The 27,196-nt window shown below is 36.4% G+C and overlaps 5 protein-coding genes and 2 pseudogenes across 12 annotated transcripts; 2 read left to right on the top strand and 5 right to left on the bottom strand.

Annotated features, from left to right (window-relative positions):
- LOC18606412 (transcription factor bHLH118) lies at positions 1,639-3,265 on the bottom strand. The gene is made up of 3 exons (XM_007040000.2): positions 2,540-3,265; positions 2,061-2,399; positions 1,639-1,943 (listed from the first exon to the last, which is right to left on the bottom strand). The coding sequence occupies exons 1-3, from the start codon at positions 2,900-2,902 to the stop codon at positions 1,866-1,868; spliced, it is 780 nt and encodes a 259-aa protein (XP_007040062.1). The 5' UTR covers positions 2,903-3,265; the 3' UTR covers positions 1,639-1,865.
- Positions 4,932-6,246, bottom strand: LOC18606411 (transcription factor bHLH36). The gene is made up of 3 exons (XM_007039999.2): positions 5,888-6,246; positions 5,425-5,763; positions 4,932-5,313 (listed from the first exon to the last, which is right to left on the bottom strand). Exons 1-3 carry the CDS (start codon positions 6,209-6,211, stop codon positions 5,212-5,214), a joined length of 765 nt encoding a protein of 254 aa, XP_007040061.2. The 5' UTR covers positions 6,212-6,246; the 3' UTR covers positions 4,932-5,211.
- On the top strand, positions 8,832-13,791 carry LOC18606410 (YTH domain-containing protein 1). Of its 8 annotated transcripts, XR_001927253.1 has the most exons (12): positions 8,833-9,134; positions 9,653-9,689; positions 9,878-10,073; positions 11,021-11,214; positions 11,294-11,545; positions 11,649-11,725; positions 11,810-12,033; positions 12,127-12,173; positions 12,295-12,312; positions 12,642-12,698; positions 13,294-13,352; positions 13,430-13,767. XR_001927253.1 is itself a non-coding variant. In XM_018118307.1 (11 exons), the coding sequence occupies exons 3-10, from the start codon at positions 9,983-9,985 to the stop codon at positions 12,647-12,649; spliced, it is 951 nt and encodes a 316-aa protein (XP_017973796.1). In that variant the 5' UTR covers positions 8,832-9,134; positions 9,653-9,689; positions 9,878-9,982; the 3' UTR covers positions 12,650-12,698; positions 13,294-13,318. The 8 variants fall into 8 exon arrangements, 6 of the variants coding, with proteins under 6 accessions (XP_017973796.1, XP_007040059.2, XP_017973793.1 ...); XR_001927252.1 differs by having other exon boundaries at positions 8,832-9,134; positions 12,255-12,698; positions 13,430-13,602; XM_018118307.1 differs by lacking the exon at positions 13,430-13,767 and having other exon boundaries at positions 8,832-9,134; positions 12,255-12,312; positions 13,294-13,318.
- On the top strand, positions 14,289-16,698 carry LOC18606409. Its single transcript, XM_018118386.1, has 4 exons — positions 14,289-14,456; positions 14,496-14,608; positions 15,445-15,560; positions 15,907-16,698. Exons 2-4 carry the CDS (start codon positions 14,498-14,500, stop codon positions 16,412-16,414), a joined length of 735 nt encoding a protein of 244 aa, XP_017973875.1. The 5' UTR covers positions 14,289-14,456; positions 14,496-14,497; the 3' UTR covers positions 16,415-16,698.
- LOC18606408 lies at positions 16,545-20,086 on the bottom strand (annotated as a pseudogene).
- On the bottom strand, positions 20,632-23,283 carry LOC108661217 (subtilisin-like protease SBT1.7). The gene has a single exon (XM_018117236.1). It carries the CDS (start codon positions 23,052-23,054, stop codon positions 20,790-20,792), a length of 2,265 nt encoding a protein of 754 aa, XP_017972725.1. The 5' UTR covers positions 23,055-23,283; the 3' UTR covers positions 20,632-20,789.
- Positions 24,586-26,841, bottom strand: LOC18606407 (annotated as a pseudogene).

The following is a 27,196-nucleotide window of genomic DNA, read 5'->3' as shown; positions in this document are numbered from 1 at the left end:
ATTTAAATTTAAAATATTAATTTTATAAATTTAAATTTGTAATTATTAAAAATAAATAATGACATTTTAGTTCAAAATGTATAAATTTTATTCTCATAGGTGTGGAATAGCTAATACCATGGGAGATGGTGGTATTAGCTATTCCAAGCTTTTGCCTAATTTTAAAGAATAGCCATTCCTTTTGGAGTGGCTATTCCTTCCCCAAGAACAAACCAAACAAGGGGATAAAATTTTGTAAGGAATAGAGGGGGAATGGCTTAGCCATTCCACCTACCAAACATGACCAAAATGTTGTTGTTACTTACGAATCAAAATTTCAAATCTTCTCAACTCTCTTCATTTCTTTTTATTTTTTTGACAATTTGACACCGATTAAAGTGTTTCTAATATATTTTTATAAATCAAAACACAAATTTTCTTATCTAAAACACTAATTTTGACTAAAAATAAAAAAAAATTTCTTTGAAAATCTAAATTTAAAAATTTAAAAATTTTGAGTTTATTGGTGTTTAGATCTCGAATTGATTCAATTAAAAGCCATTTCTAACATCTATGATCATTTCTACCATTTTAATTTTATCCAAAATACCTAAAAATTAAATTCCTCAAATAACCATCCACTCAAGTACATCAAAACCATCATTTGGTATATTGAAAGCGCACGAAAAGAAAATCTGAAAATGCGAAAGAAAGAAATCAGGAGCATAGCAGATGAATGCCGAAGAGAAAAATCGATAAAATTAGAGAGAGTGGGATAGTGAGAAATAAATTTGAAGCACAAATGGAGAGAAATTGTAATAAATGATTTAATTTATTTGAAATAATTTTAAGAATATTTTTGTCAAGTCATGATTAAATATAACTAAAAACAGTTAAATTTATTTTGATGATTATTTTTTAAATACCCTTATCAAAAAAGGTTTTTTCTTATAATTTTCTCTTTAATAAGTATTAATGTTCAACTACATCAGTACATACTTTAACTAATTTCCACAAAAACAATGCAAGTTGGTACAAATTGATCATTTGATTGGTATTGAGAGATGTCAGATCTCTGTTGATTTATTAAAGTAAAGATCATGCATTTTGATCATAGGTACAGGTACAAATAAAGTTACCAAGAAAAATGATGGCAAATTTTATAGATTGCATTATCAAAATTTATTATGATCAGAAATATATTACATATGGATGATTCTAGTAGGATTTAGTAGATTTCTTCTAAAATTCATCAAGCAGCCATGAGTTCACATGAAGTATTAAAATAAATAAAATTTAAGTTGAAAATGATGAGAAAACAAAAAGAAATATCATGACATGCAAGAGGAGTTAACTTATGCAATTTCTCTCTTAAAAAGGACATGAATTAAAACTTGGAGCAACTCGGGGACACATTTTAGCACATTGAAGAGTACTAGCTAGCTGGCTATATATATTTTTTGAACTGATTCCATACAATTACCTTGTATCACTAATCAAGATTATCATATGGAAAAGTGATCATATATATTGCCAACACTTGAAATGTCATCGAAGTGCATGCAGCAGTGCTAAGTACTAACTATAGAAACTAACGAGGTAAATGGATATGAATGCGAATTAATGAGAACACATGAACAGATAGTATGTCATGCAGACTAAACATTAACAAGCAATTGATGATCCAACAAATTTGCTTGTGTATTTATTGATGTAGCTGAAAAACCAAGGCTAGCTGATGAAGAAGATTAATCAACCATTTCCACGACCAACCTTAGGTTACAAAATTAGGAACTTCATCCTAGCTACAAAGCATCGAATCTTTCACAACAGGAAGAAATTGCCGCAAGCAAATTAACCAGTTAACAGCAGGTTTAAAAATCTAATTAACCTGGAGGACGAATTATCAGTTTTGTTAATTTCTGTTGCAGCTCTGACAGCTCTATGCTTCTTCCATCATTCACCTGTGAAACAAATTAAGCCTCAGAAATTAAGAGGGATATTGCTTTCTAACTAATAATTCTCAATTAAAAAGGAACGAAAAGCATGATGAATATTCCCGTGGTTGCAACTATATTTACCTCCAACACAATAGTGTGCAACAACCTTTCATTTACTTTAGTTGATATGCAGTTAACAACACTTAGGCCCTCTGCAACTATAACGTCAAGCACATTTGAAAGAGGAAGGCCTGGTCTCAAGCCTGTGTTTATGGCAATCTCCACTCCTACCATACAACCTCTAACTACTACACTGTCCTCAGAACAATCTGGTGAGCTTTCCGGCATAGAGCTCGGTGTATGCAAATTGGATGATCTTTTCAGCTCCTCCCTCTTGTCACTTAACTCCGTGATCCTGTTCTGCAAATGTTTGATGTACTTCACAGCCTCGTGCATGTGATCCGATATAGACCTCTTTCCCTAAAACCAGTGAAAATTAAGACAGGACTAATTATTTACAAAGGGTATATCAATTTTCAGAAGTCTGAAAAGATCCATAACAATTTTTCTTTTCATGCTATAGTTGCAATTTTAATATAAAGGAAGAGAGAACGGTTAACCTTGAGATATTCAAGAGGAAGCAGCAACCGAAGAGTCGAATACAGAGTAGTCATTTCTTGCCTTCTTTGTCGTTCGATGTCTCTATGAATGATTTTCTTCCCTTTACTATCAGGAGCGTTCCCATCCTCAACACCAAAAGCAGTAGCTGCTTTACGCTTGCCCCGGCTACAATCACTCTTCTTGGAGACAAGGATCAAATTCTGTTCATCTTGCTTAGGGTTGCTGCTGTCTTGCTGGCAGGGAATAGAGAAGAATTGAAACAGCTCAACCGTGCTTTCCTCTGATGGAAACTCTGACGCCGCGCAGTCCATGTTTCTAAGCCCCAAATCTCCTCTGTATCTTTTGCTTTGGCTCCTATCCATAAGCAAAACAAGAAAGGGGATATGTTTGTACAGGTATCAGATCATTGTTAGGCCCAAGAAATTAAGATTTCAAGACTTTGTTTGCTTTCATGGATCAGGTGATATAAGAAGTGACCTCATTTACCGCTTGCAAACCTTACACTGCATACTTCCGCTACTCTACATATTTAGACAAAGACAACAGCAAAGGCCACTGTACATTTGGAGGGCTGATCAATTCCTCACAACATTCACGTGCCTTGAACTATCACATCCATAAGGAAAAGGAAATCCAAATACCACTGAGGTAAATTAAGTCAAACCTAATGGGAAGATTTTTAAGAGCCCTTGGGGAGGAAGAGAAAATTTCCTTCCTCAAATCAGAAAGCCAGATACTATTGCTTTATTCAAGGAAAGGTAAAGGCAAGCTATTACCCATTATATATTTAAGTTTGCTGCCAACCAAAGAGAGATGCTACGGTTTTTTGTCAGTAATCTTTGAATTCTTGATCATTATTGAGAGGGAACAGGATTAGGAAAATGTGATTAATCCTGCACATGTAGGTCCAGATGTGCATATATCATTAAGATCTGTGGCCTACTTACTGGGCCCTTCTGAGTTTATCTGATCATCAGCATGAGAATCAGCAAATGCCACGTCTAGATATTGAAGGCTCTTAAAATGAGAATTAAAATGCGAGTTATTTTCAACTTGAATTGATCTGCACCAGTTATTGTACAATTTTACCGTTTCAACTTCAACAGACATGACGCAACTGCTTTAAGTCTTTCAGAGACTTTGACTAGCTAACATTGTATTATCCCTTTTTTTTATCTCCCATGTTTCGAAATATTTGGAGTTTTCTCATTTTCTATTCTTTAACTTGCCACGAGAAAATCGCGCACATATTTATGCTTATATTCATAATTACGGAGTGAAGATTGCGACTCATTTCTTTATTTAAATTAAGATTCATTTGGTATTTTATTGTCGCGGAGGACTCGATTGGCCTTATTTACAAGTTAATTAAGTAGTTGTTTCTATTACACTTGTTAATCAAAATCTCTATGTTCAATATGCTTAATCATACATGTTGACAGGCGCGGTTGGGAAGAACGATTCAACTGTCGATTATATATTTGATAGAATCAAGTTTCGTGGATTTACTTGGTTTTGCTAGCTAGCTTCGTTTGTCAACGTTCCAGAATTGAGACACCAATAACAAAAACCAATATATCTAGAAGGAGCCATTGGCGAGGTTTGAAAACTGCACGAAAAAGAAACAGGGCCATTTAGACTTCGGCCTTCTTTTCAGCTTTGGGCCAGGACTTGGATAAAGTTATAGTCATATGGTGGAGATGTGGTTTGCAGTTGGACCTCGCGAAGCGAGGTAAAAGAGAAAAAACATGGAAAACCTGTTAAAACTTTGGAAGAGCAGGAAAATTCAAGTATGCATGCGGAGACGAAATACAAACTAGGGTTTTGAAAGTTTGAAGGCAGAAGCGTTGAAGCCGTGACGGAGGCTAGACCTATAGATGTTTGAAACTCTGGGAATTCTATTTATTTATCTTTATCTTTATCTTGACATACTTAAACGTTTCGGATAAGGTCGAGCGGGCATCGAAAATCCAATCAAGCACTATATATTCACCTAGGCCAGAAGCAGCTACGCAGTTTAAACGGGTTTTATCATTGACTCCTAAATTATTTTGCTTTATTTTAGTCCCAGCAAGGCAAGCAAGCATGATTCTTTCATCACAATTTGGTCTGTCTTTTTTTGTTATTTAACTTTATTTCTTTCTGGTGCATTTGAAGATTTTAGTGATGACATTAGGGGGAAGTTTGTGTTCATGTTCAACGTCAGCTATACTTTTTCAAAAGCTAGCGCACTGCAGATTAAATCTTATCTGTTTGGTATTGTGGGAGATGGCTATTTGTGGTTTAGCCAAATCTGGAGCCTGGACACCATTAAAATACTTAACCAATATGGCTAGCTCTAATTAGGGTATGATTGAAGAAAGTATGGCATCCTAATTAATCAACCAACAATAATTCAACATAATTTGCTTGTTACATATATATGTACAACTACGGAGAAAAACAAGGCTGAAGAAAATTTGTCCACCATTTTCAGAACCAACCTTGGAAGGCTTTTTTTTTTAAAAAAAAAAGCTTAATTTTATTCATTCATTACCAGTATGTCATATCAAGTCTTTAGCCTTAGAAGACTTTACCTGACATGAAAGACACCGACCTTGGAAGGTTGATAGTAGGAAACCCTGCAAGGATCAAATCTTTCATAACGCAGGAAAAAAATTGCTTCAAGCATTTACTTGGCCAGCATACCGAGATGTAACTCAGATGAGGAAGTTGCTAACATTGTTAATTTCTGTTGCAGCTCAGACGGCGCTATGTTTGTTCCATCATTCACCTGCGTAGAAAGAAAAGAAATCAGAGAGAGGTTTCGCTTCTTCTATACTCCTAGGGAGGAAACCTTGCTTAATATATATGTTCAAGTAATGATTGGCAACATTAATTTTACCTCAGAGACAATAGTGTGCATTAAACTTTCATTTACTTTAGTTGATATGCATGTAACAACACTTAGACCTTCTGCAAGTATGACTTCAAGCACACTTGAAAGATTAAGCCCTTGTCTCAAGCAAGTGCTTATGACAACCTCCACTCCTGCTAAACAAGGTCTAACCATTACACTGTGCTCGGAACTATCTTGTAAGCTTTCCGGAACAGAACGTGAAGCATAGGAATTGGATGAGCTTTTAAGTTCATCTCTCCTGCCACTCAACTTCAAGATCTTTTTCTGCAGATGTTTGATGTAATTCACAGCCTCGTGCATGTGATCAGATATTGATCTTTTTCCCTGAAATTACCAGTGAAAGACAATAAAGTAATTAAACAAATAGTGAACAAAATTGAAAAAGTCTGCCAAATTGCATATATAGATACTTGAAATTTTAATATGTAAGAAGGGAAGAGGAGCTAACTTTGAGATATTCCAAAGGAAGCTGTAATCGAAGAGCCCTGTAAAGAGTAGCCATTTCTTGCCTTCTTTGTCGCTCAATGTCTCTATGTATGATTTTCTTCTTTTTATTGTCAATAGACTTCCCATCGACATCGTTGACAAGAAAAGCTCTAGCTGCTTTACGCCTGCGCTGGCTATAATCACCCCAGTTGGAGAGATCATTGGCTTCTTCAGAAGGGATCAAAATGATTTCATCTTGTTGGATTGTGTGTCGGCAAGGGATGGGAAAGAATTGAAACTTATCTGCCATTTGGTCAGATCGAAACATTGAATTAACATAATCCATTTTTTCGAAGCCTGAAATCTCTTATGATCCTATCTATCTTGTCTTTGGCTTCTAGACAAGAATTGGAAGTGTATCATGGGACATACATTTATTTAAGCATGAGATCTTTGATGGGCCAAAGATACCAAGATTTTGTTTTCTTTCAAGGGCAAGGTGATATAAGAGGTGACCTCACCTTCCAAGTTTATATTACTTGGAAGGGTATTGCTACATATATAAGATAGTCCAACAACGTATATGAAGGTAATAAATAAATTATTACTATTATTATTATTATTATTTTGAATAATAGGATTCACTTTCATATTTATCACATTTGAATGACTAAACATTGTGAGAGCTGAAAATTGGTTCACTTACTTCACATGTACAAATTCTCGTTATCATATCCATGGTGATGTAGAGAGACCCAATTTGAAGTTAAGCATCGGATTCTTAATTTGAAGCCAAAGGTCATATATATAACATATGGCAATATGCAATTAATTGCCATCACAATGATCAGGGTTTATGGTTTTCTTATTCATTAATAATCATTGAAGCAAAAAGGCACATAGGACAAAGGAAAAGGGAAAGTATACTTATTAGTATCAAGAAGATCCTAATTATAGACAATTTAATTAATCATTTCCGTAAGCATCCCACCTGAAAGAAGAAAGTGGGTTATTTTTTTTATTGAAAGCTTATTCAAGGAAAACAGAAACTAATTATTGTTTTAAGCTTCTTGTCAACTAAATTATTAAAGAGGCACTGGCATGGATTTTGGCACTGTTTAACTTTGAATGATGTTGCCCATTTTTGTGATGGAACAGGATTAGGTGGAGTGATTTGACCATTAAAGATGTAGGTCCAGATGCATATATATATATATATATATAATTTGTAGTTTAATTTTATCCCATATATTGTTCTGCATGTAAATGCAACTTGCACATCATATCAAGGCCAAAGATTTTAATGATGATTAAAGAATTTAATGAGGGTTTAGTGCTTGTTTGGTCTGATTTTTTTTCAGTTTATCTACTTCTTAAAAGTAAAAGTCAGGTCAAACATAAATTTTGAGAAGCTCTTAAAAAAAGTAACTTTTTTTTAAAGAATAAAATTAAAAAAAAAACTTTAGAAAAAGTTCTTATGAGGAGTTTTTTTTTTAAAAAAAAAAAAATACAAGAGAATTTTTATTTTTGTTTCAAAAATATCCTCATCTGTTAAAAATAATTATAATATTACTCTATAAAAAAAATACCTTCTATGATAATTTTAACAAAAATTATAACGTATAAAAAAAATTTACCAAACAACTTTAGTTTAATTTTAAAAGCTATTATTTTTTATAAGAGCTTTATAATAATTTTTAAATTATAAAAAAGTCAAGCAAAACAAACTCTTAATTTCCTTTTACTTTAGTTTTGTCTTGGATGATGAAATTATGTGAATCCAACTAGGAAAAGTACAAATGAATTCTTAATTTTTCTAAATACATGGAATGGATTGCTGTGCTCAAATATAATATAGGATATGTGCATGCAAATTGGGAAGTACTAACTTTTAGCAACTTGTAGTAATTTAATTAAAGGCTTGGCTAGCTATATATAGAATAGAAAGTAAATCAAGGACATTAGCCAGCGGTAATGATGATCATATAAAATATTTAATCACTCCTTTTCAATGATCATCCAATCTTTAATTAATATATTTAAAGGTGAGAATATAGAAGTGTCACATGCAAGGCTTAATTACCAACAATGCGATTATAGGTGTGTTATAAAATCCTCTATGAAGTTGAGAATGGAATTAGTTTACCATTTGTGTACTCATTTTTTTTCTCTTAAAAATTATAGGTGGATATATTTTAGAGTAAGAGAAATTCAAATAACACATTTATTTTCTTTTATTAAAATGTATACATGAGGAAAAAAGAAGCAAACATTAATCTTTTTAATATTAAATTTGCGGAAGGGACGTTTTCCTTTTCACAATATATAAAACACAAATATTATTTTTTAATTTCTTGGCTTTAAATTCATATTTTTGAAAAACGATATGAGATTTACAAAAATGAACTCGAATTGTGCAACTCAATAATAAATTTTTTTTTATGTGTAACAATAATATAAGATTATTATTAGATTATGATTTAAAATCACATCTAATCTTGAAAAAAAATGTTAGCATGATCAATAGCTTATAAACTTAAAAACTTTGCTTTTCCTCTTTTGCATAAGATTTGGAAAAATTAAAAACCTTCAATCCCCGAATTAGCCCAACCTCTCCCTCATTTAGAAACTTAACACAGTACTATTATTAATATATGATTATAAAAATATCATATGATCATATTATTTTAATATCATATATGATGTCATTTGTCACTTTATATTATAATGTCATTAACTAGTTAATTTATTTTTTAATTAAAAACTGAATAAAAATGCATGGCAACTTCAGTCATTTTGGTCTAAGCCCAAAGATTTTCAAGACATTTTTGCAAGGCTCGTTGTCATCCTGTCAGGGCAAAGGTGGCCCATATAGTATCTGGGCCTGTGCTGAGCTGCCCCTGCCCCAGTGTTTTAAACGCGCAATCTCTCCTCCACAGACGCACGCATCACCGTCCGAGTTGTTTAAATTCAACACAGCCAAACCAATCTAAAACCGCTCGATCGCCAATCTCAAGACCCGCAAATGGGAAAAAAAAAATAAAAAAATAGAAATAAAAAAGAACCCATACCGAACCCAAACCAGTGTCTAATTTGGAAGGTTCAATTCAACTGAAAGGAAAGGAAAATTGAAAAAAAAGAAAAAAAAATTAGGGCTCATTACTACAAGCAAGACAACACAAAGCCAAGTACTTGGTACTGTCACTTCAACACACTCCCGAGTCTTGCCTTGCCATCCTCTTTGGTTTTTTCCTCTCTCTCTGAAGCAGGTACACGGTACACTTTCACTTCGTTATTTCTACTTCAAATTTTCTTTTTCGTTCTATGTTTTGTTTGGTTGCTGAGAAACAAAAGTAGAAGGAAAATGGGAGGAATTCCTTGGGATAATTAGTTTTCAATTGTTTTGTGAAACTTTCGTTTAATTGTATGCTAACTTTACCAAATGTCATTTCGCCTATAAATTATTGTTGTTTCAAGTAAGGAATTGGCCGTAATTTATCTTAATATTAGTTAATATATTTATTTACGGGAATTCATTTTTTATGGAGTTGTCCCAAATGGTATGCTAAATGGACTATGCTAGGATATGGAATTATGGGCAAAATATATTCATTTGAAAATTCAGGAAATAGAATCAACTGAAGATTATATATTTACTTATTCTTGTTACTCTAACATGCAGTATCCTACTTTTGTTACTACTTTGTTCTTCTGTTTGATATATGATTTTCCAATTGCGCTGTTATCTGGTCCGATAATTTACTAATGCCACTGTTTTTGTAATCAGATAGGAACTTCCGAATTATATCCCATTTTGCTATAAGGTAACTTGAAGTTATAGTACATACTTGGCCTCAAAGAGTTAGGTTTTCTTTTACTTTAATGCTTCTTTCTTTCTACCCCTAATTTATCTCTGGTTACAGCTGCTGATGCTACAGATTTCTGTTACTCAAGCTTTGTCCATTTTGAATGAGATTGCTAAATATTACTGTATTTTTTTTTCCAACTGCAGTTGCATTGTCCTGCAGGAGAGTCTGGCTTGGATCTTTATACTGCAGCAGAGTCTGGCTTGAATCTCTTACTATATCTGCTTTCTGATAGGAGAGCCAATAAGGACATGTCTTCTGATACTGCAAAAGAAAATGCATCCGTAGTTGATTCATCAGCGACTGAATGGAAAAATGATGTGGGAAATTCAGATGATCCAGGTAAAAATATGGTGTATGTTCCCTGTTTTTAACACATCATTACATGTTTCTTGTATTTTAATTACCTTGATGAGAAATTTGTCTTCTGCACGTAAATGCTTGCACCATATCTTGAGCATGATTGTGCTTGTAGCTAGAATTATTTTAAAAGAAAAGAATAAAAAAAGAACAGAGTCTGTTCATTGACTAAGTTTTGTGATCTCCCTCTTCTTTTCCTTGCTCAGAACAAACTTATGGTTCTTTCGGACACATATAATTTGGAAGTGATATTGTGCTATTAATAGGAATATCCATCTACAGTACATGTTTCTGCAAGAAACATGTACTAAAACCATGCTTTTTTTGACATCGATAATTGCAGCAGTTAATGTTTAACAGGTATGTGGAAGTGTAAAAGTTGTAACTATCTAATGCATGAAATGGATTAAAATAAAACTTGATGTTCCTTGTGCTCTGTTTGCATTATGAGTTGCATCATAGCTATGTGATCGTAACTATTTTTTCCTGCAAGTGAATTTGAATTGGCTGATGGTTGTGTAAAGATAAGACATTAAACAGGACACTAGCAGGGAGAGATCCAATGTTATTGAAACTCGGTCACTTGATTTTGTGATACAGTATCTCAGATATCATTCTTGTCAATGGAGTGAGAAACTATTAAATCTTTTTTTCTTTTGGAAATCGATTCTGATGAGCAAAGTGCTGTTATAATCAATCTAAATTTATGGAGACATTGGCATTGAGTTCTTTTTCTATATACTTTTGTACTATGATTGATGAAGCATGTTAACATTTATGTATTAAAGTGCAGTTATTTTTATTTTACTACTTTCCATGTAGTTGTAGTGTATATAGATTACCAGTTATGTGGCAACTGCCTTTTCTAATTTTTTTTTTCGAGTGTTATTCATTATCATCAAGCCATTTTTCCTACTATTTTATGTCAGAGAATGAGGATGGCTATCCCTTTAGGGCACAAGAACCACAGCATTCCCACATGGTGGACAAAAGGGGCAGATTGTATAATACAAGATATTTCATCATTAAGAGTTTGAATCACCAAAATATTCAATTATCGATTGACAAAGGAATTTGGGCGACTCAACTGATGAATGAACCAATTCTGGAAGAAGCTTTTCATGTAAAAGCCATCTTATTTTGATCTTATTTAGTTTTTCAAGTCTATATGTTTTATACAGGAGCATTTTCTTGTCTTGCAGAATTCTGGTATAGTTATTTTAGTATTTAGTGTCAACATGAGTGGTTTCTTCCAAGGGTATGCCCAAATGATGTCTTCTGTTGGATGGAGGCGAGATAACGTTTGGAGCAAAGGAAGTGGTAAAGGTAATCCTTGGGGCCGGAGTTTTAAGGTCAAATGGCTTTGCTTAAATCGCTTGCCTTTCCAAAAGACTCTACACCTTAAGAACCCATTGAATGACTACAAACCTGTCAAAATCAGCAGAGACTGCCAGGTGTCCTTAATATGAATTGCTATTGTTTCTCTGCTTTTTTTGGATAAAAAATTAAGTATCCACCACTTGCAGACTAAGATCTTGATTCATGTTTCTTTTGTAGGAATTACCTCAAGATATAGGGGAAGCTCTATGTGAGCTCCTTGATGGGAGTAATGATGTGGATGGCTCACTTAAAAGGTATCTTCAAATTATGTGTTCTATTAAAATCGAGCTTATGAGCCTTGTTGGTTTTCGTGAATTTACTTGGAATAGTTTTACCAGGGATGAGCTACCTTCAAAGAGGCCTTGCATAGAACCACCATATTCTTTAGGAGATGAAGATTATAATGTGCCTCCACTGCATATGTCTTGGGCTGGTACACCCATGCCTTATCATCCCTTCCTCTATCGACATCAAGCTGACGTGAGTAGATTTCATTTAACACATCCGCATACTTTGGCTACTGAATACTTTCCTACCACCACGGGAGCATCAAAAGTTGCAAGTATGAAAAATTCTCGCACCAAAAGATATCTCACCAGTCTATAATTAAACAATGATATGTCTACTCAATTTGATGTTTGGGGTTTATCTGCAGAAAGTCCTCATGCTAGTACCTTGACCGAAGATGATTTTCTTGAAATGGTATGGAACCCTATCTAAGCTTTATATTCTGATGGAGTTTAATTTATTTGATGTGTTTAATTTATATGTTTTTATCCTAAGCGGATACTTTCCTTGTGGTCATATAAATGTGACTCATCAGAGAAGCTAGATTTATCAGGTTAGTATTTCGACTAAGAGCCCCTAAGGCCTAAACCATAACTTCTAACTTCTCTTTGTGAACTAGGAAGAATTCACCATAATGAATCCCGCAATGTTTTTAATGTGCTCCATGTGCTGTTTATCCTTAATTAACTGTAGAGACAAAGAATACCACACTTTATTCAAATCTTGCTGCTGCATGATCAGTCTGTAGACAAAGCTCTGTGCTTTCTGCTGTTTTACCACCAAAACAAATAATAGGAACATCCTTCTCTCTCAGAATTGTCCTTCTGGCTTATGTCTGAATCGTTCTTCTTGTTAATGTTTTACTTCTGATTTTTGTTGTAGACGTATGAAGAATACCTTGAAGCCCATGGCCGAACCAGCAAACAATTATGCCGTTCTGTCAGTATGCTTGTCTATCAATAATTCTCTGATCCTGGTTATTTGTGTATTTTTCTATCTGTACCTCTATCTGTCAATGCATTACTGCATAAGTTAATAATGGTTAGTTGACCTGGGCGATAACTAAAATGTGTCAACAATCCAATAACATGTTGCTTATGAATATCATCATGCTACCACGGTCTGATTGCACCTAGCAAGATTTCTGGGTTCCTATTGATTGGACAGTTGAATGATTGTATTAGAGTTGTGAAGCACTACTACGTAGATAACATGCTCATCTCTGTATGAAGACTTTGTTTCATACTATGAGATCTGGCCTGTGACCTGTACCCTCCATTGCCTAATCGAACTTTTAAGTTTTTTGATTCTGAACTTATTCCTGAGACCGCACAAAAAGAAAAAAAGGGAAAATAAAATTGAAGATGTGTGGATGAATTGAGTTTTATCAGCCTTACAGTTGAGTTGGGACTTTGCCTTGTTATACACCATAGCTTGGCCTTGCACCATGGCATATGTGTGTGTGTGTTTGTGTGTATGTACAATAAATTGAACCTTATATTATGTTTTTAATGTAGTAGTGCTTGCTTCACAGGTGACTGCACCATCTCGGACAATGCAGGAGTCAACAAGTAGAAAGCATGCTGATGATTCGTGAGTAATTCAGATTTATTATTAAATGCTTGAATTTGATTTTATGCATCTTTACTCAGCTTGATGACATTCTGCAGAAGCTCAAGTTTGGTAACAGACCGGCACCACTGTCGCAAGAGGACACATAACTCATCCTAGATTGTTTCCAGCTCCAGCGCTGAGAGATGCATGGTTTTTTCTCTTGCTCACTTTCCTCTGGTGGAGCTCCAATTCACTGAGTGTGGTCATTGAGTGAAGTAAATTTGTTCTAATCCGATAGTTAAGATACAATTCAGACACATAATGTTGTCATGTTGTACACATTTATGTACTCTATTCTATGAACTGAATAACGTATTTTTACGAGGGGCGGTTGCAAACTTGTACAGAAATCAATTGGCAATGTCATGCCTCAACTCTCTTTGTAGCTCGTTAACATCATTTTGCCCCTATTTTTTTTTTCATCTTTTTGATAAGAGAGAAAAAGAAGAGATGGTTTAGATAGTTATACTTCCTGGTTAGGTAGTCAATGATTTGACTTTTGTTATGGTATCTAATGTTTTTGAATCCCCCAAAGGTTTTTCCTGTAACTTATAAATTGAATTGTGGCAATTTTTGTGTTCTAATGTTCTGTTCATGAATTAATTGAACATTCTTCCCATTATTGTTTTTGAATATCTCAAGTCCTTTTTTTTAACATTATTTTAATTTTCCTGAATTATTAGAGCCATCGAATTTTAATAATTATAAGAAAATCTTAAAATTTTATGACTAAAGTTAAAATTTTCAATTTAAAACACAGAAAATAATGTTGTAATATGTAATTAATTTTATCAAAGAGTTTCAGAAGGAACACAATTTGATGCTTAAACAAAAGAAAAGAAAAGATTGTATTATTACTCAAACTAAATTTACTGAGAAGAAATCTTTTTATTAAAGCTTTTGGTTAGAATTTTTTAAGTACTAATTCCACGATGGGACTTGACTTCCTATAATCCTAACCCGGAACGGATTTGACCTCCTTGTTTCGTATAGATTTTAGTACTCCTACGTTGTCTCTGTTGGCTGATTGAAAGACATTATAGTTTACAGAAACAGAAAAGAAAAGAAAAGAAAAAAAAACCCAGGTTTTTTCTTTTTCCAACAGATTGAATGCAAAGCAGCCAATGGGAGAAGAAAACAAGAAGATCAACAAAGAAGAGGTAATTGCAAAACTCAAGGACGATGGTGACTTCGACAAGCTCCGTCTCAAAATCATTCGCAAGCTCAAGGATAACGTATGTTAATTTTTATCGCTACTTTTTTTTTTTTCTTTTCCAAAGGTCGAAACTATCTTGTTAGTTTATGGGAATCAAGGTGAAAAATTTTAGAATGCTGAGCTTTTGAGTACCCTGGAAAACATGGGTGCGTGTTGTTTGTGATTGTTCGCTTGGTGGGTTTTGTCTTGATTTTGAGTTTTGGGTGTTTTGGAAATTTATATGATGATTATATATGGGTATAATTGGTTAATTTCAAATCAAATGCCATGGTTTTGGGTTGATGCATAACAATTCCCTGATATTGAATGGAAGGTTGACTGAAAATTCGTTTTTTTTTTTTTTAAATTTGTACTATTACATAAGCTGTTATGACTGTAAATCTTGATTTTAGTAGGTTCTACGTTGGTCCAAACAGCTTGTCATGTAAAAAGAGCTTAGAATGATTTATTATCTGTACTAAACATCGCAATGGCACTGTCAAAGTTGATTAAGTTGCTATGCTGCTGCTGCAGGTTGTTGGCAAATCTGATTCATTAATATGTTTCAATCAGCCTTTTCTTTTTAAAAACAGTGCTTTTTGGTTTTAAAGGATCTTGTGTGGTTGAGTTTTATTTGATTTTATAGCAAAAAGTTTGGCTGGTTAAATTTTTTTAAAAAAAATTTTTGGGGAAGGGGTATTTGAACGTGCTTCTTGAACAGGAGAATGCATGCGTCGACCACTGAACCAAATGTTCAGGTGTGCCTGGTTAAATGTTTTAAAAGCTTTATCAACTTGATCGATAGTGAGTGGTGCTGTTTCTTATTGCTTGCTATGTGCATTTATAAGTATTTATGAATAAGGCAACAAATTGCAGGATGAGTTACGCAACAACATCATTGCAGCTGTGAAGCAATCAGCAGCACTTAACCGTCCAGGTGCCGAAAATATGAAACCAAGACAACTATCAGATGCCATACACGAGGAGGTTGGGTAAGTGGAAATATGAAATCATTAATGATTTTCTTAGCGGAAAGCATGTGTATTCCCGGATAAAATGTTTGCATTTTTCTTAATGGTACATTTGGTATGAGAAATTGGTTGCTAAAATCTTTGGTCTCGGGAATAAGATATGGATATCATGACAAATTGTGAGTACTTCGGGAGGAAAATATCAACTCAGAAAGAGTAGGTTAACTTTGTTCTCTATTCAAAACTATGTTCGAATGTTCACTTCATCTTCAAATTTAATTCACCAACTTTTTATAAGTTCTTCTGTTTTATTTTATTCTTTAATACTGATGTTGATTTGATAATTCTAATGTTTTATAACCATTAGGAACAAAGTAATGGGCCAAATTTCTGATAGTCTGTGGGAAGTAATCAGATCAGAAGGTGGCATGAGAAGTGAAATTACAGAAACAGTACAATCTGTGTACAATAAATTAGTTAATCCTCGAGGGAAAGAAGAGGGCGAATCATCTATTCATGATAAGATGCCTGTTAAAAAGGAAGCTGAAAATAATGGTTTCATTAAGGGCTCAGCTGGTCGAGTTGATGATACATTATCTGATGGTGATCCAAAAGAACCACCAGGTTTCTCTCTGTCCAATATTCATCACAGCAACCACCATCAGCAGCAGAATGAGGCAGAGCAGCAGCTTCCTAGGCCTTATGAAAATGGACCTATCGAAAACTGGAAGGAAGAGCCTGGCCACCCACAGAATGGGCAGGAACAGGATGATGTTGATGTTGGTGTGCCACCTGGCTTTTCTGAAGATATTGACCAGAAGCAGTCATGTGATGTTAGTGATGAGGACCCGGATGTGCCTCCTGGATTTGGTTGATGAGAATCAACTTGCAAGTCATTTTTCACTACCATCATGCAGCTGTAAATGTGGTAGAGACTATACGGTGAATGAGTCAGTAATGAACTACAGAGACGGTATACCTTTTTTCTGCTCTAAAAGGCTCTTCTTTTCGTGGTAGTGAGGGAGGGAACTGTATCTGCTATGTTTGACAACCAGATGCTATATTCTTATCTTGATTTGATCTTGAATAACTTATCATAGCATTCTTGAGAATCTGCAAGGGATTTACTAATATTATAAGAGGGTTTTTATAAACGTAACCATGCTTATTGTCAGTTGTTTCACTACTGCCTAGCTCCAGTTGCTGGTAGTTTCCATTGTATCTAATCACCGATTTTGCACTTTTTGAAAATTCATGGGGCAGGAATTTGAAAAGTGAAGCCATCTGCACTTCCTTTTTAGTACGACTGTCTAAAACTCTGTCCACGCTTGTGATGCTTACAAGTAGTGCAATGCAGTTCTTATCATTTATCTTTTTGAGAAATTTACCTTAATTTAAGCACCAAACAAGCTTATTTTCAATATTACTATTTTATATATGCATTTTGTATGGACTTCTTTGGCAGATGGAATTACTTTATTCTATATGGTTTTATTAGACTACTTTTCATTTTTGTTCATTTTGGTCTTCTATTGGACATTATTATTATTATTATTTTTTTTCCTGAACCTCATCATCAAGTGTTGTTATATTTAAATGAAACCAACAAAGGTATTTAATGTCTATGCCCGGTATACTTTCCCGCATGCTTCTTCCCCCTTCCATTGGGTTGAGTTTGAATTTTCCGGTCATAAGTTTGAAACAATTTGCAATGTTAGTCTAGAAAACATAGATAAAATATGATATTAGAAGTCTGCAATAGCATTCAGTAATAGTTTTTGATTTCTATGACAATTCATTTGATTGCTTTCTCTTATGTCTTTGTGCACTTGGTTCTTACTCAAAGCTTACTGCAATTGGACTCCTAACAAAGTATTTAGTAGAGACCCATTTGATATACCCTTGAGTGAATTCACCTATTTTATAAGCTGATTCAACTCAAGTAAATGTTATTGTGTAAGTTGCCTTCTGATTTAGCTCCGAGAAGTATAGTGTGCTGGGCTTCACAATCACATCAACCCCTTTTGGAGCTATAACCAAAACTTCATAAGATGATATTCCTCACCGACATTTGTCACAGTCCTTGTGTATGTCTGAGATGGTCCTAGTTTGATGGAAAATGAAGGGTAGTTCAGCTATCCTTCTGGTATACTGGGCTTTTCTGAGCACTTGACTGATCTATGTGCGAGTATCTCAACTTCCTCATCTTTGTAGCCTAAACCACAGAGATGTGGAATATAGTCATCAGGTCATCAGGTTGGATATCATATATTAATCCTGGGTTATCTGCCCTAGATGGATTAATGTGGCCAGCGCCAATAGCAAAGACATCAGCAGGTTGTAGTGTGTCATCAACAGTGGGTTTGCCTCCAATATTGAATAGGTTGGTAGAAGTCATCATAGCAGATTTAGTGGCAGCTGGTGACCAGGCAGGATGAGAGCTCTTGAGCAGGGCTGCAATGCCACTGAGATGAGGCCATGACATTGATGTGCCTGATATTAAATTGAAAGTAGATGTTGAATTAGTATTATTGCTAAGAGAGAATGGCCATGCCACTAGAATGTTCACACCAGGGCCAATAATGTCTGGTTTCAGTATTCCTGGGCTTGCCAAGCTGGGGCCTCTTGATGAAAAGGAAGCAGCAGAAGGAGATGATGGTTCTCCTATGATAGTTCCTCTAAATAAGATTGTCGCTTTAGGTGATGCTGTTGAATTTATGTAAGCTTTAATCTTCAGCCCAGTGGCATAGTTTACATTGGTTGCTGGAAGAACATGAACATCAGCTGAAGTACTGAAGCCATCAGCTTGTTCATTTATGAGAATCATAGCAGCACCACCAGTATTTTTTACTTCCTGTCCTTTAGCAATTCTTGCTATTCCACCTCCTCGTTCACATAGAACCACCTTGCCTTTGACATCTATACCTTTCAATGATACCTCACCACAGAGTGCAGACTCTGGTTACCATTCATGCCGGCATAAACAAGTGGTAACAGCACGGAAGAAAAGTCATTGGGTTGGAAAACGGATTCTCCATCAAATTCTTCTCCATTTCCAAGCTTTGCTGTGGCTACAATTTTTCGATCAATGGTGCTTACTCCAACTGTGAGAAGCCATGGAGCTTCATTGGATAATGTGGTGTTGGAAGGGCCAGAATTTCCAGCTGGACAACCAACAAATGTTCCATTCTTCATTGCTGCAAATGCACCTATAGCTATGTTGTCCTGGAAGAATGGAACTGCATCTACTCCAAGAGAGAGTGAGAGCACATCGACATCATCCTCAATAGCAGCATCAAGTGCAGCTAGTATGTTGCTATCTCCACAGTCTTCTCCAAAGCATACTTTATAAATTGCTAGGTGAGCAAGCGTGGCCATCCCTACAGCAGTACCTTTGGCATTTCCCAGCACATCAGCATAGTTTACAAACTGACCTGCAGCCGTGATAGCTGTGTGTGAGTTCCATGTCCATCTTCATCAATAGGTGGTTCAACCCCCATTCCCTTGGTCATTTTTCCATCAATATTGAAGGACCTTGCACCAATTAGTTTGTTATTACAGGCTGTAAAATCACATCTTGCTTTCCATTTTGGTGGGGGAGGTGGCATTCCTTCATCACTGAATGAAGGATGGCTAGGCAAAACTCCTGTGTCCAGCACACCAATTATCACTCCTTTTCCAAAGTTTGATTGTTTCCAAATTCCCAGTTCCTGCTGCAGCCCCAAGAAGTTGGGTGTGTGTGTTGTCTGTGTACGTAGCATCCTTTGAGGACGTGCAGAGATAAACCCCTTTTTCATTCTCATGGCTTGCACTTCCTCCTCTGTCAATCTTGCTGCAAAACCACTGATGACATTTTTGTATGAATAAAACATATGTGGTCGCATGTCTGAGCTTGCAGTACTAAATGGCAGAAAAGATTTGTGCCAGCTCTCTACATCTCAATTTTCTGGACCAAGAACTCCTACTTCTGGCTGCTCAACATGGACAATGTAAGTCTGCAATTTTTTCTTTTCAGTTTCAACTGCAGATGAAAATTCACTTCCCTGAACGATCAGAGGATGGAAGTTGAGCAAGAGAGTGAGACAGAGGAAGTGAGTGATATCCATCTTTGATGGGGAATGGCTCCTCTGCAGTAAGTTGGAGGACTGTTATTTAGTTTGTTGTGTTTCCACCACTTGTTACTGCCTATGTATACAAGTGAGAGGGAGAAAGATGGCCAGTTTCTTTCTGTGAGTCTCATTGTAGGTTATGATCCTCTGTTGGATTATTATACTTAGCCCATCCATTTGTTTTCGTTCAGTAATACCTTCTCTCATTTTAAATGGCAACAAAGATGCAGTTTGTGAGTGATTATTTAGGGTATGATGAAGCATACTTGTCACTGTATGCTTGTCCTTCTACAATTTTTAATTGACTTTCCACTAGTACAACTGAGTCCTCGCATAGACTTCCTTTGTTTTATTTTTGAGCCTGCTGCTGATAATATTCCTGAATATAGTTGTGAACTAATGTGGCATGGCAATCCTAGATGTATGATTCGAGCTTCTTTCCTGCATCTCCTACCACATTTAGAATCTGTATAGTAACTAACATACCTTCATATGAGCAGATTCTGAGCAAAACTACAATAGTCTCAGACAATCCATTGTGTTTTGATTTGGTCTTAGGTTGAATAATTCAGCACTTTATTAATATTTAATCACGAGTTTTTCTGCAAGCATAAGTATCATTAGTATCTATTGGGTTTTTTGCTAGATCAAATTACAGTCTTTCTTCTTTGTTTTAACCCTTTAAGAAGCCAGATTGGAGCCGTAGGCAATGGTTTTGCTTCTCTTTTTCTGGTACGTATCTTTTGGTTCTAAAAATGTCTTGTTGTCTAGATATGTAACCTCACCCTTTTATAGTTTCTTCTTGATCAATTCAGACAGCAACCCACCCAAAACTTAAGTACCCACCAGCATGTAGTGTACTTAGCCTAAGAACTTAAAAAGGCAGCAGTGCTTCAGACTTCTGGGTTTATCGTGTAAATAGGAGTTCGTAAAATCTATAATGAATAAACTTCGATTAAAAAAGAAATATAAAAAAAAAAAAACAGATGATTTTCAAATAAACAGCTTTTGTTTCACTTGGCATTTATTGAAGAAAAACGCCTTAAACAGATAAGACAATAGCGGACCAGGAATAACAAGCTATGCATGGGATTAACTCTGTGATTCCTTTGCTATAAGCAAGGGCAGCTCAACTTATTCCTTATGCAAATATGGCGACAATTGGGGTTGTAACATTATGCTGAGCAGAAATCCACGTGAGAAGCCCTTGGGAAAATTGCAAGCTGACGTCCTTTTGTCTGCTAAATGTCACTGAGTAAGTTGCCTTCTGGTTCACCGCCGAAAAAGCAATGTGATCCGGTTGTACACTAATGTCTACTCCTGTTGGCGCAACAACTTCATAGGTGTAGGATGAGCTTGCTGGGCCAACGTTTGTTACAGTTCTCGTGTATGTCTGAGAACCAGATTCTGGCAATATTATAGAAAACGAAGGATAGTTTAGCTCTGCTTCAGCTATTATTGATTCACTGGAGCATTCCACCGTTCTTTGCACAATAGTTCCTACCTCTTCGTCAGTGTAATTCAAGCCACATAAATAAGCGATATAATCATCTGGTTGGATATCATAGATTAGGCCAGGATCGTTTGCTTTTGATGGGTTAACATGGCCTGCACCAGTAGCAAAGATATCAGCAGGAGCTTTTGTTTGGTCAACAATGGGCTTCCCTCCAAGGTTTACCAAAGTAGCTGTAGTCATGATAGCAGATTTTATAGCAGCTGGAGACCAGTCAGGATGTGAGCTTTTGAGCAAAGCAGCTATCCCACTGAGATGAGGGCAAGACATGGAAGTGCCAGAAATCATGTTGAATGTTGACTTTGTATTTGTTTTGTTTTCCACAGAAACTGGCCATGCAGCTAGAATGCTCACACCAGGGCCAATAATATCTGGTTTCAAGATCCCAAAGCTTTGCCTATTGGGGCCTCTTGAGGAGAAAGAAGTGACTTCAGGAGCAGATGGATTTCCTATCACTGTACCTTTGAACAAGATTGTAGCTGTTGGTTCTGATGTTGAGTTAATATACTCTTGAATCTTCAAACCAGCCAAGAAACTCACATGGGTTGCCGGAAGTACGTGAGGATCAGCTATTGTACTGAAGCCATTAAGCTTGTCATTCATGAGGATCATGGCAGCTCCACCATTGTCCTTCACTTCTTGGCCTTTGTCAATTCTTCCGATATCCCCACCTCTTTCACACAATACCACTTTTCCTTTGACATCAACATCTCTCAATGATCTAGGGGCACAAAATGCGGATGATGCCTTACCATTTGCCCCTGCATAGACAAGAGGCAGTAATGTTGAAGGGAAATCTTTAGGCTGAAAAAGGGATTCACCATCAATTGTCAACCCATTTCCTAGCTTCGCTGTTGCTGCTATGCTCCTATCAATGGTGCTTGCTCCGACTGTAAAAATCCACGGGGCCTCATTCGATAAAGTACCATAGAGAGGACCCTCATTTCCAGCTGAACAGCTCACAAATATACCCTTTTGAATAGCTGTAAATGCACCCACTGCAATTGAGTCTTCAAAGAAGGGAACTGAACCACCGCCTAATGAAAGTGAGAGGACGTCCACTCCATCCTCAACAGCAGCATCCATTGCAGCCAATATTGCACTTTCTGAGCAGCCCTCTCCACATACTTTGTACATTGCCAAGTGAGCTAAAGGTGCCATGCCTACAGCTGTGCCATTGGCATTGCCAAACACATTGGCACCCTTCACATAATTTCCACCGGCCGTGCTAGCTGTGTGAGTTCCGTGACCTTCCTCATCAGTTGGTGGCCCTGCCACATCTTCTGCAAAATTTCTTGCACCAATCAGCTTGTTATTGCATCCTGTAGCGAATTCACATTTCCCCTTCCATTTCGCTGGTGGTGGAGGCATTCCTTCATCACTGAATGAAGGATGACCTGGGGTTATTCCAGTGTCTAAAAGCCCAATTATGACTCCCTTGCCATAATTTGATTGGTTCCAAACTCCAGAATTTTGGTGCAACCCCAAAAAGTTAGGACTGTGTGTTGTATGTAGAGAATATACTTTTTCAGGACGAGCAGATATGATCCCTTCCTTTCTTTTCATTGCTTCTGCTTCCTCTGCTGTTAATTTTGCAGCAAATCCTGTTATCACATTTCGATAGGAATAAACTATCCGTCTGTGCTGGCTGGAGCTGGTGAACGAGAGGAATGATTGATACCAACCATCTAAGTCTACTACTTGTGTAAAGACTCCCTCAGGTTTCTTAAGGTGAACAATGTAAGTTGATAAGCTGCTTTTCTCATGTTCTTTGCTCTTGGGCAAATCTTCCACTTCCTGAGCAACTGCTAGAAGAATATTAAACATGAAAACAAGAGAAACTAGAAAAATGGCTTCCATTTTTGGCAGCGGTTGAGTACTTTTGCTCTTCATATTGGTTAAAGGAATGGAGAATTAATCCTAATGTTTAGATTACTACTACTCCCTTCACAGATATCCATATATAGATGGTACAGGACAGATAAAGGGAATGTTGGTATAAGTGTTGGCTGTCGTCTTTACTACAGATGACAATTATCATTGGGGCTACAAGAATAGGCTTGTTAGGACTAGTTTGTCAGATTGTCGATTGGGAACATCAACCAGAACTTGAGGTACATATTTTTTGGATTGGAACTTGGTATTGCCCGCTGCTCTATGCAGTTGAAAACAAAGTAGCGATGTGCCTTATGCATAACAGATTTATTTGACTTTGGGAACTTCTCCAGCAAACCCAACTGGTATTTACTTCTTGTTTACTTAATTTTTTATTTTGTAAATAGACTCACATTTATACTTGTTTAGTAATTTCTTGCTAAGTCTCTTCCATTAAGAACCGGTATTTAGCATAAATTTGTTGGGAATGAATGCTTAGATGTAAGATGTTGACTTGCAACAAGGAGCATGATGACAGTTAGTAAGGTGATTGGTTACATTTACCAGGATCTTTGTCCGTATACTATCACAAATATTAAATTAGGTTCTGACTTCTGAGATACAAACTACAATTATGAAAATTTTTCTAAATGTTTGTGGGCAAAAGATATGCTGTGAACAGGCAAAGGAAGCTTTATTGCAGAACCTAGGAAAAATGAGGATAATCACAGAAAAAATTGAGAGTTCTCTTGATTGTTTTTTTATTGGATAAGTAAGAGTATTCTTTATTATATTTTCACATTTCTTTGAGTATCCTGCTCTAAGATAGCAATTAATAGAATATCAGTTGTGTTGTTCACCCATACAGATTTTTTCACCTATTTCATAAATAGCTTCATCAATATTAACCTTAGCATCTTCGTAGTAATTTTGCTAGAATAATTTTTCTTACTTCAGCTTTGCCCATGATATCTGGACTTCAGCTAGGGGCAAACCCCTTGCATTCCTTGAGCTCATTTTGTTTTCTAGCAGCTTGTACCAAGGATAATCACAATTTCTTGCATTTTTTTTTTCCATTTCATGAGCATAATCTTTGAATTCAATTAATGATGCAGCAGTAGCATAGTTGAACCAATAGCTTCCATGTAAGAACCACAATTCTTGGTAACTAATTCGTACACCTAAGACTATACTTGATTATTGCAAGTCCTGAACAGAAGTTAATATCCTCCAGAAAGGAAGCACCAACTTCTCGAATTTGTAGAAACAAGGTTTTTTTTTTGGTCACTTTAACTCCCTTCTGATTTGGAAATTCTGAAGTTAGTTCCTGCTTAAGCCAAGGAAATTTCTTTTGTTTGCCACAGTTATTTCTTTATTATTTTTTAAAGAAAATTAGGTACTCTATAGGAATGAGAGAATTTATTTGAACTGACTACAGTATTAGAAAGTACATTAGCCTAAGAGAAGGCAACTCTGCACTGCATTCCATACTTGCTTTGAATAATTAGATTCCCAACGCAATGCTGATCAGAATGAGAGTACTTAGTGCTTATTCATATATAACAACAATTGGAGACCTAACAGAATGCAGAGCAGAATTCCAATAGAGATAACCTTGAACAAAGAGTGCAGAAGTTTTCCAGCTTAGCCTAAATGTCACTGAGAATGTTGCATTTTGCTTCACCTCAGTGAACTCAATTATGTTGGTCGTTACACTAATGTCTACCCCTGGTGGTGCAGCAATGTTTATAGTGTGAGAGGAATTAGCAGGGCCAACGTTTGTCACTGTCCAAGTGTGTGTGCGGTTGGTAGACCCTAATACAATCGAAAATGAAGGATAATTTAGCTCTGCTTCAGCAATATTGGTATCATTTGAGCATCTCACTGATTGCTGCACTATGACTCTAACCTGATCATCTGTGTAACCTAAGCTACATAGATAAGGAATGTAATCATCAGGTTGCATGTCATAAACAAGTCCTGGATCGTTTGCCTTTGAAGGGTTAACATGGCCTGCACCAATCGCAAATACGTTGGACGGAGACCATGTTTCATCTAGAATTGGCAGACCATCTAGCGTCACTCTATCAGCGGTAGTTATGATTGCAGATTTCATGGCAGGAGCTGACTAGTCAGAATGTAAATTTTTTAGCAGAGCAGTGATATCGCTAAGATGAGGGCATGATATTTAAGTGTCTGAAATAACATTAAAATTTGAAACTGTGTTTGTCTTGTTCTCAACAGAAACTGGCCACGCAGCTAGGATGCTCACACCCGGCCCAATAATGTCTGGTTACAAGATTCCAGGGCTAGCCCAACTAGGGCCTCTTGAGGATAAAGAAGTAACTTGAGGATTATCTTTCAAACCAGAAAAAGTTCCTTCAAACAAGATAGTGGCAGTTGGTTTTGCTGTCGAATTGATGTAGTTTAGGATGTTCATTCCTGCCGTGTAACTCACATGTGTTGCAGGAAGTACGTGAGGATCAGCTAGTGTACTAAATTTATTGAGGTCATCATTCATCAGAATCATGGCAGCACCTCCAGCATCCTTCACTTCTTGCCCTTTGCAGATTCTTGGTATCTCACCAATCTCGCAATACTATCCTCCCCTTGACATCAATATCTCTCAATGATCCTGGGGCACATAATCTTGATGATGCATTACCATTGGCACCTGCGTAAACAATTGGCAGCAAAGTTTAAGGAAAATCTTTAGGCTGGAATAGAGATTCTCCAAAGAGCAGATAACCGTTTCCTAGCTTTACTGCAGCTATTATCTTTCTATCCAATGGTGCTTGCTACCACAGTGAGAATCCAAGGAGCTTCATTTGATAGGGTACTATTAGATGGGCCTCCATTCCCTGCTGAGCAGCTTACAAAATAGCCCCAAATGCACCCACTGCAATCACATCTTCATAGAAAGGTGTAGAAGCACCACCAATGGAGATTGAAATCACATCAACACCGTCCTCTACAGCAGCATCCATTGCCGGCAGTACGTCACTATCAACACACACATCACCACAAACTTTGTATATGGCTAAGTGAACTCAAGGTGCCATGCCAACTGCGGTTTCATTGACTTTACCAAACACACTGGCACCTTGCACAAAATTTCCAGCAGTTGTGCTAGCCGTGTGAATGCTGTGCCCATCCTGATCTAATGGGGCCTGACCTTGCTCATCATTTCGGAAGTTTCTTGCACCAATTAACTTGTTATTACATTCCACCAACTCACATCTACCTTTCCATTTTTCTGGAGGAGGCATTCCTTCATCACTAAAGGAAGGGTGACTAGGGGTTATTCCCGTGTCTTGAACTCCAATAATCACTCCTTTCCGGAAATTTGATTGCTTCCAAAATCCCATATTTTGATGCAGCCCTAAGAAATCAGTACTATGAGTTGTGTGCAAAGGCAGTACTCTTTGAGGATGGACTTTTATTACTCCTTTTCCATGGCTTTTGCTTCCTCTGCGGCCAGTTTCGCAGCAAAACCAGTTACCACATTCTGATGGGAATACACAATGTGTTCTTGATGGTCCATGGTTGACCTGGTAACTGATAAATATGTCTGGTGCCAGTTATAAACGTCCTCTGACTACTTCAAAATTTTGCCTTTTGGTTTCTGGACATAAACTATGTAAGTCTTTAGGTTGATCTCCTCTTTCAACGTGGCCTCACTTAACTGTATGCTAACTATCCCCTCACTGCTTGCATGAGAGAAAGAAAGCATGGAGATCAGGCTAAATAGAAAAATAGTTAAAAGAGTTGGCAAAATTTTGCAGCTGCACCTCTTGTTCTCCATAGTGGCTAGAAAGTGCTAATTGCTCTGAGTTATTGTAAACTGTATATCCATGCACATAGTCACAGTATCACATTTTCAGACAGAAAGACGGGGACAGACAGAGATTACAGTGTTTTGTATATGTAGGATTTTGGCCTCTCTAGGATTGAAGGCTCGATTGGAACTTGACAAATATGCTTTTGTTGGGACTGAAGATGGCAAAGTTTTACCATGTAGAGGGTTGGCCTTGGACTTGGAAATTCCGCTGGTGGCTGGCCGATGCAGTTGAGAGCTACTTGGCGATAGACCTTATGGAATACTAAGTATTGATGACAAAATAATCCAATTCCATTGGCACAAGCAAAAAAGAAACAAT

The sequence above is a fragment of the Theobroma cacao genome, chromosome 3 (genome assembly GCF_000208745.1).
Source record: "Theobroma cacao cultivar B97-61/B2 chromosome 3, Criollo_cocoa_genome_V2, whole genome shotgun sequence".
Taxonomy (NCBI): domain Eukaryota; kingdom Viridiplantae; phylum Streptophyta; class Magnoliopsida; order Malvales; family Malvaceae; genus Theobroma; species Theobroma cacao.
The sequence above is the reverse complement of the archived record's forward strand: the minus strand, read 5'-3'. Positions and strand labels throughout refer to the sequence as shown.

Bases quoted from the DNA above. Each gene is read 5' to 3' on its own strand.
- LOC18606412 (XM_007040000.2), bottom strand. From the start codon at position 2,902: ATGGATAGGAGCCAAAGCAAAAGATACAGAGGAGATTTGGGGCTTAGA. The intron at 2,400-2,539 runs GTTAACCGTTCT...CACTGGTTTTAG, and splicing joins TTCCTCTTGAATATCTCAAG to GGAAAGAGGTCTATATCGGA. The intron at 1,944-2,060 runs GTAAATATAGTT...TTTGTTTCACAG, and splicing joins TGCACACTATTGTGTTGGAG to GTGAATGATGGAAGAAGCAT.
- LOC18606410 (XM_018118305.1), top strand. From the start codon at position 9,983: ATGTCTTCTGATACTGCAAAAGAAAATGCATCCGTAGTTGATTCATCA. The intron at 10,074-11,020 runs GTAAAAATATGG...ATTTTATGTCAG, and splicing joins GGGAAATTCAGATGATCCAG to AGAATGAGGATGGCTATCCC. The intron at 13,353-13,429 runs GTGAGTAATTCA...GACATTCTGCAG, and splicing joins AGAAAGCATGCTGATGATTC to AAGCTCAAGTTTGGTAACAG.
- LOC108661217 (XM_018117236.1), bottom strand. From the start codon at position 23,054: ATGAAGAGCAAAAGTACTCAACCGCTGCCAAAAATGGAAGCCATTTTT.
- LOC18606411 (XM_007039999.2), bottom strand. From the start codon at position 6,211: ATGGATTATGTTAATTCAATGTTTCGATCTGACCAAATGGCAGATAAG. The intron at 5,764-5,887 runs GTTAGCTCCTCT...TGGTAATTTCAG, and splicing joins TTCCTTTGGAATATCTCAAA to GGAAAAAGATCAATATCTGA. The intron at 5,314-5,424 runs GTAAAATTAATG...CTTTCTACGCAG, and splicing joins TGCACACTATTGTCTCTGAG to GTGAATGATGGAACAAACAT.
- LOC18606409 (XM_018118386.1), top strand. From the start codon at position 14,498: ATGGGAGAAGAAAACAAGAAGATCAACAAAGAAGAGGTAATTGCAAAA. The intron at 14,609-15,444 runs GTATGTTAATTT...AACAAATTGCAG, and splicing joins TTCGCAAGCTCAAGGATAAC to GATGAGTTACGCAACAACAT. The intron at 15,561-15,906 runs GTAAGTGGAAAT...TATAACCATTAG, and splicing joins GCCATACACGAGGAGGTTGG to GAACAAAGTAATGGGCCAAA.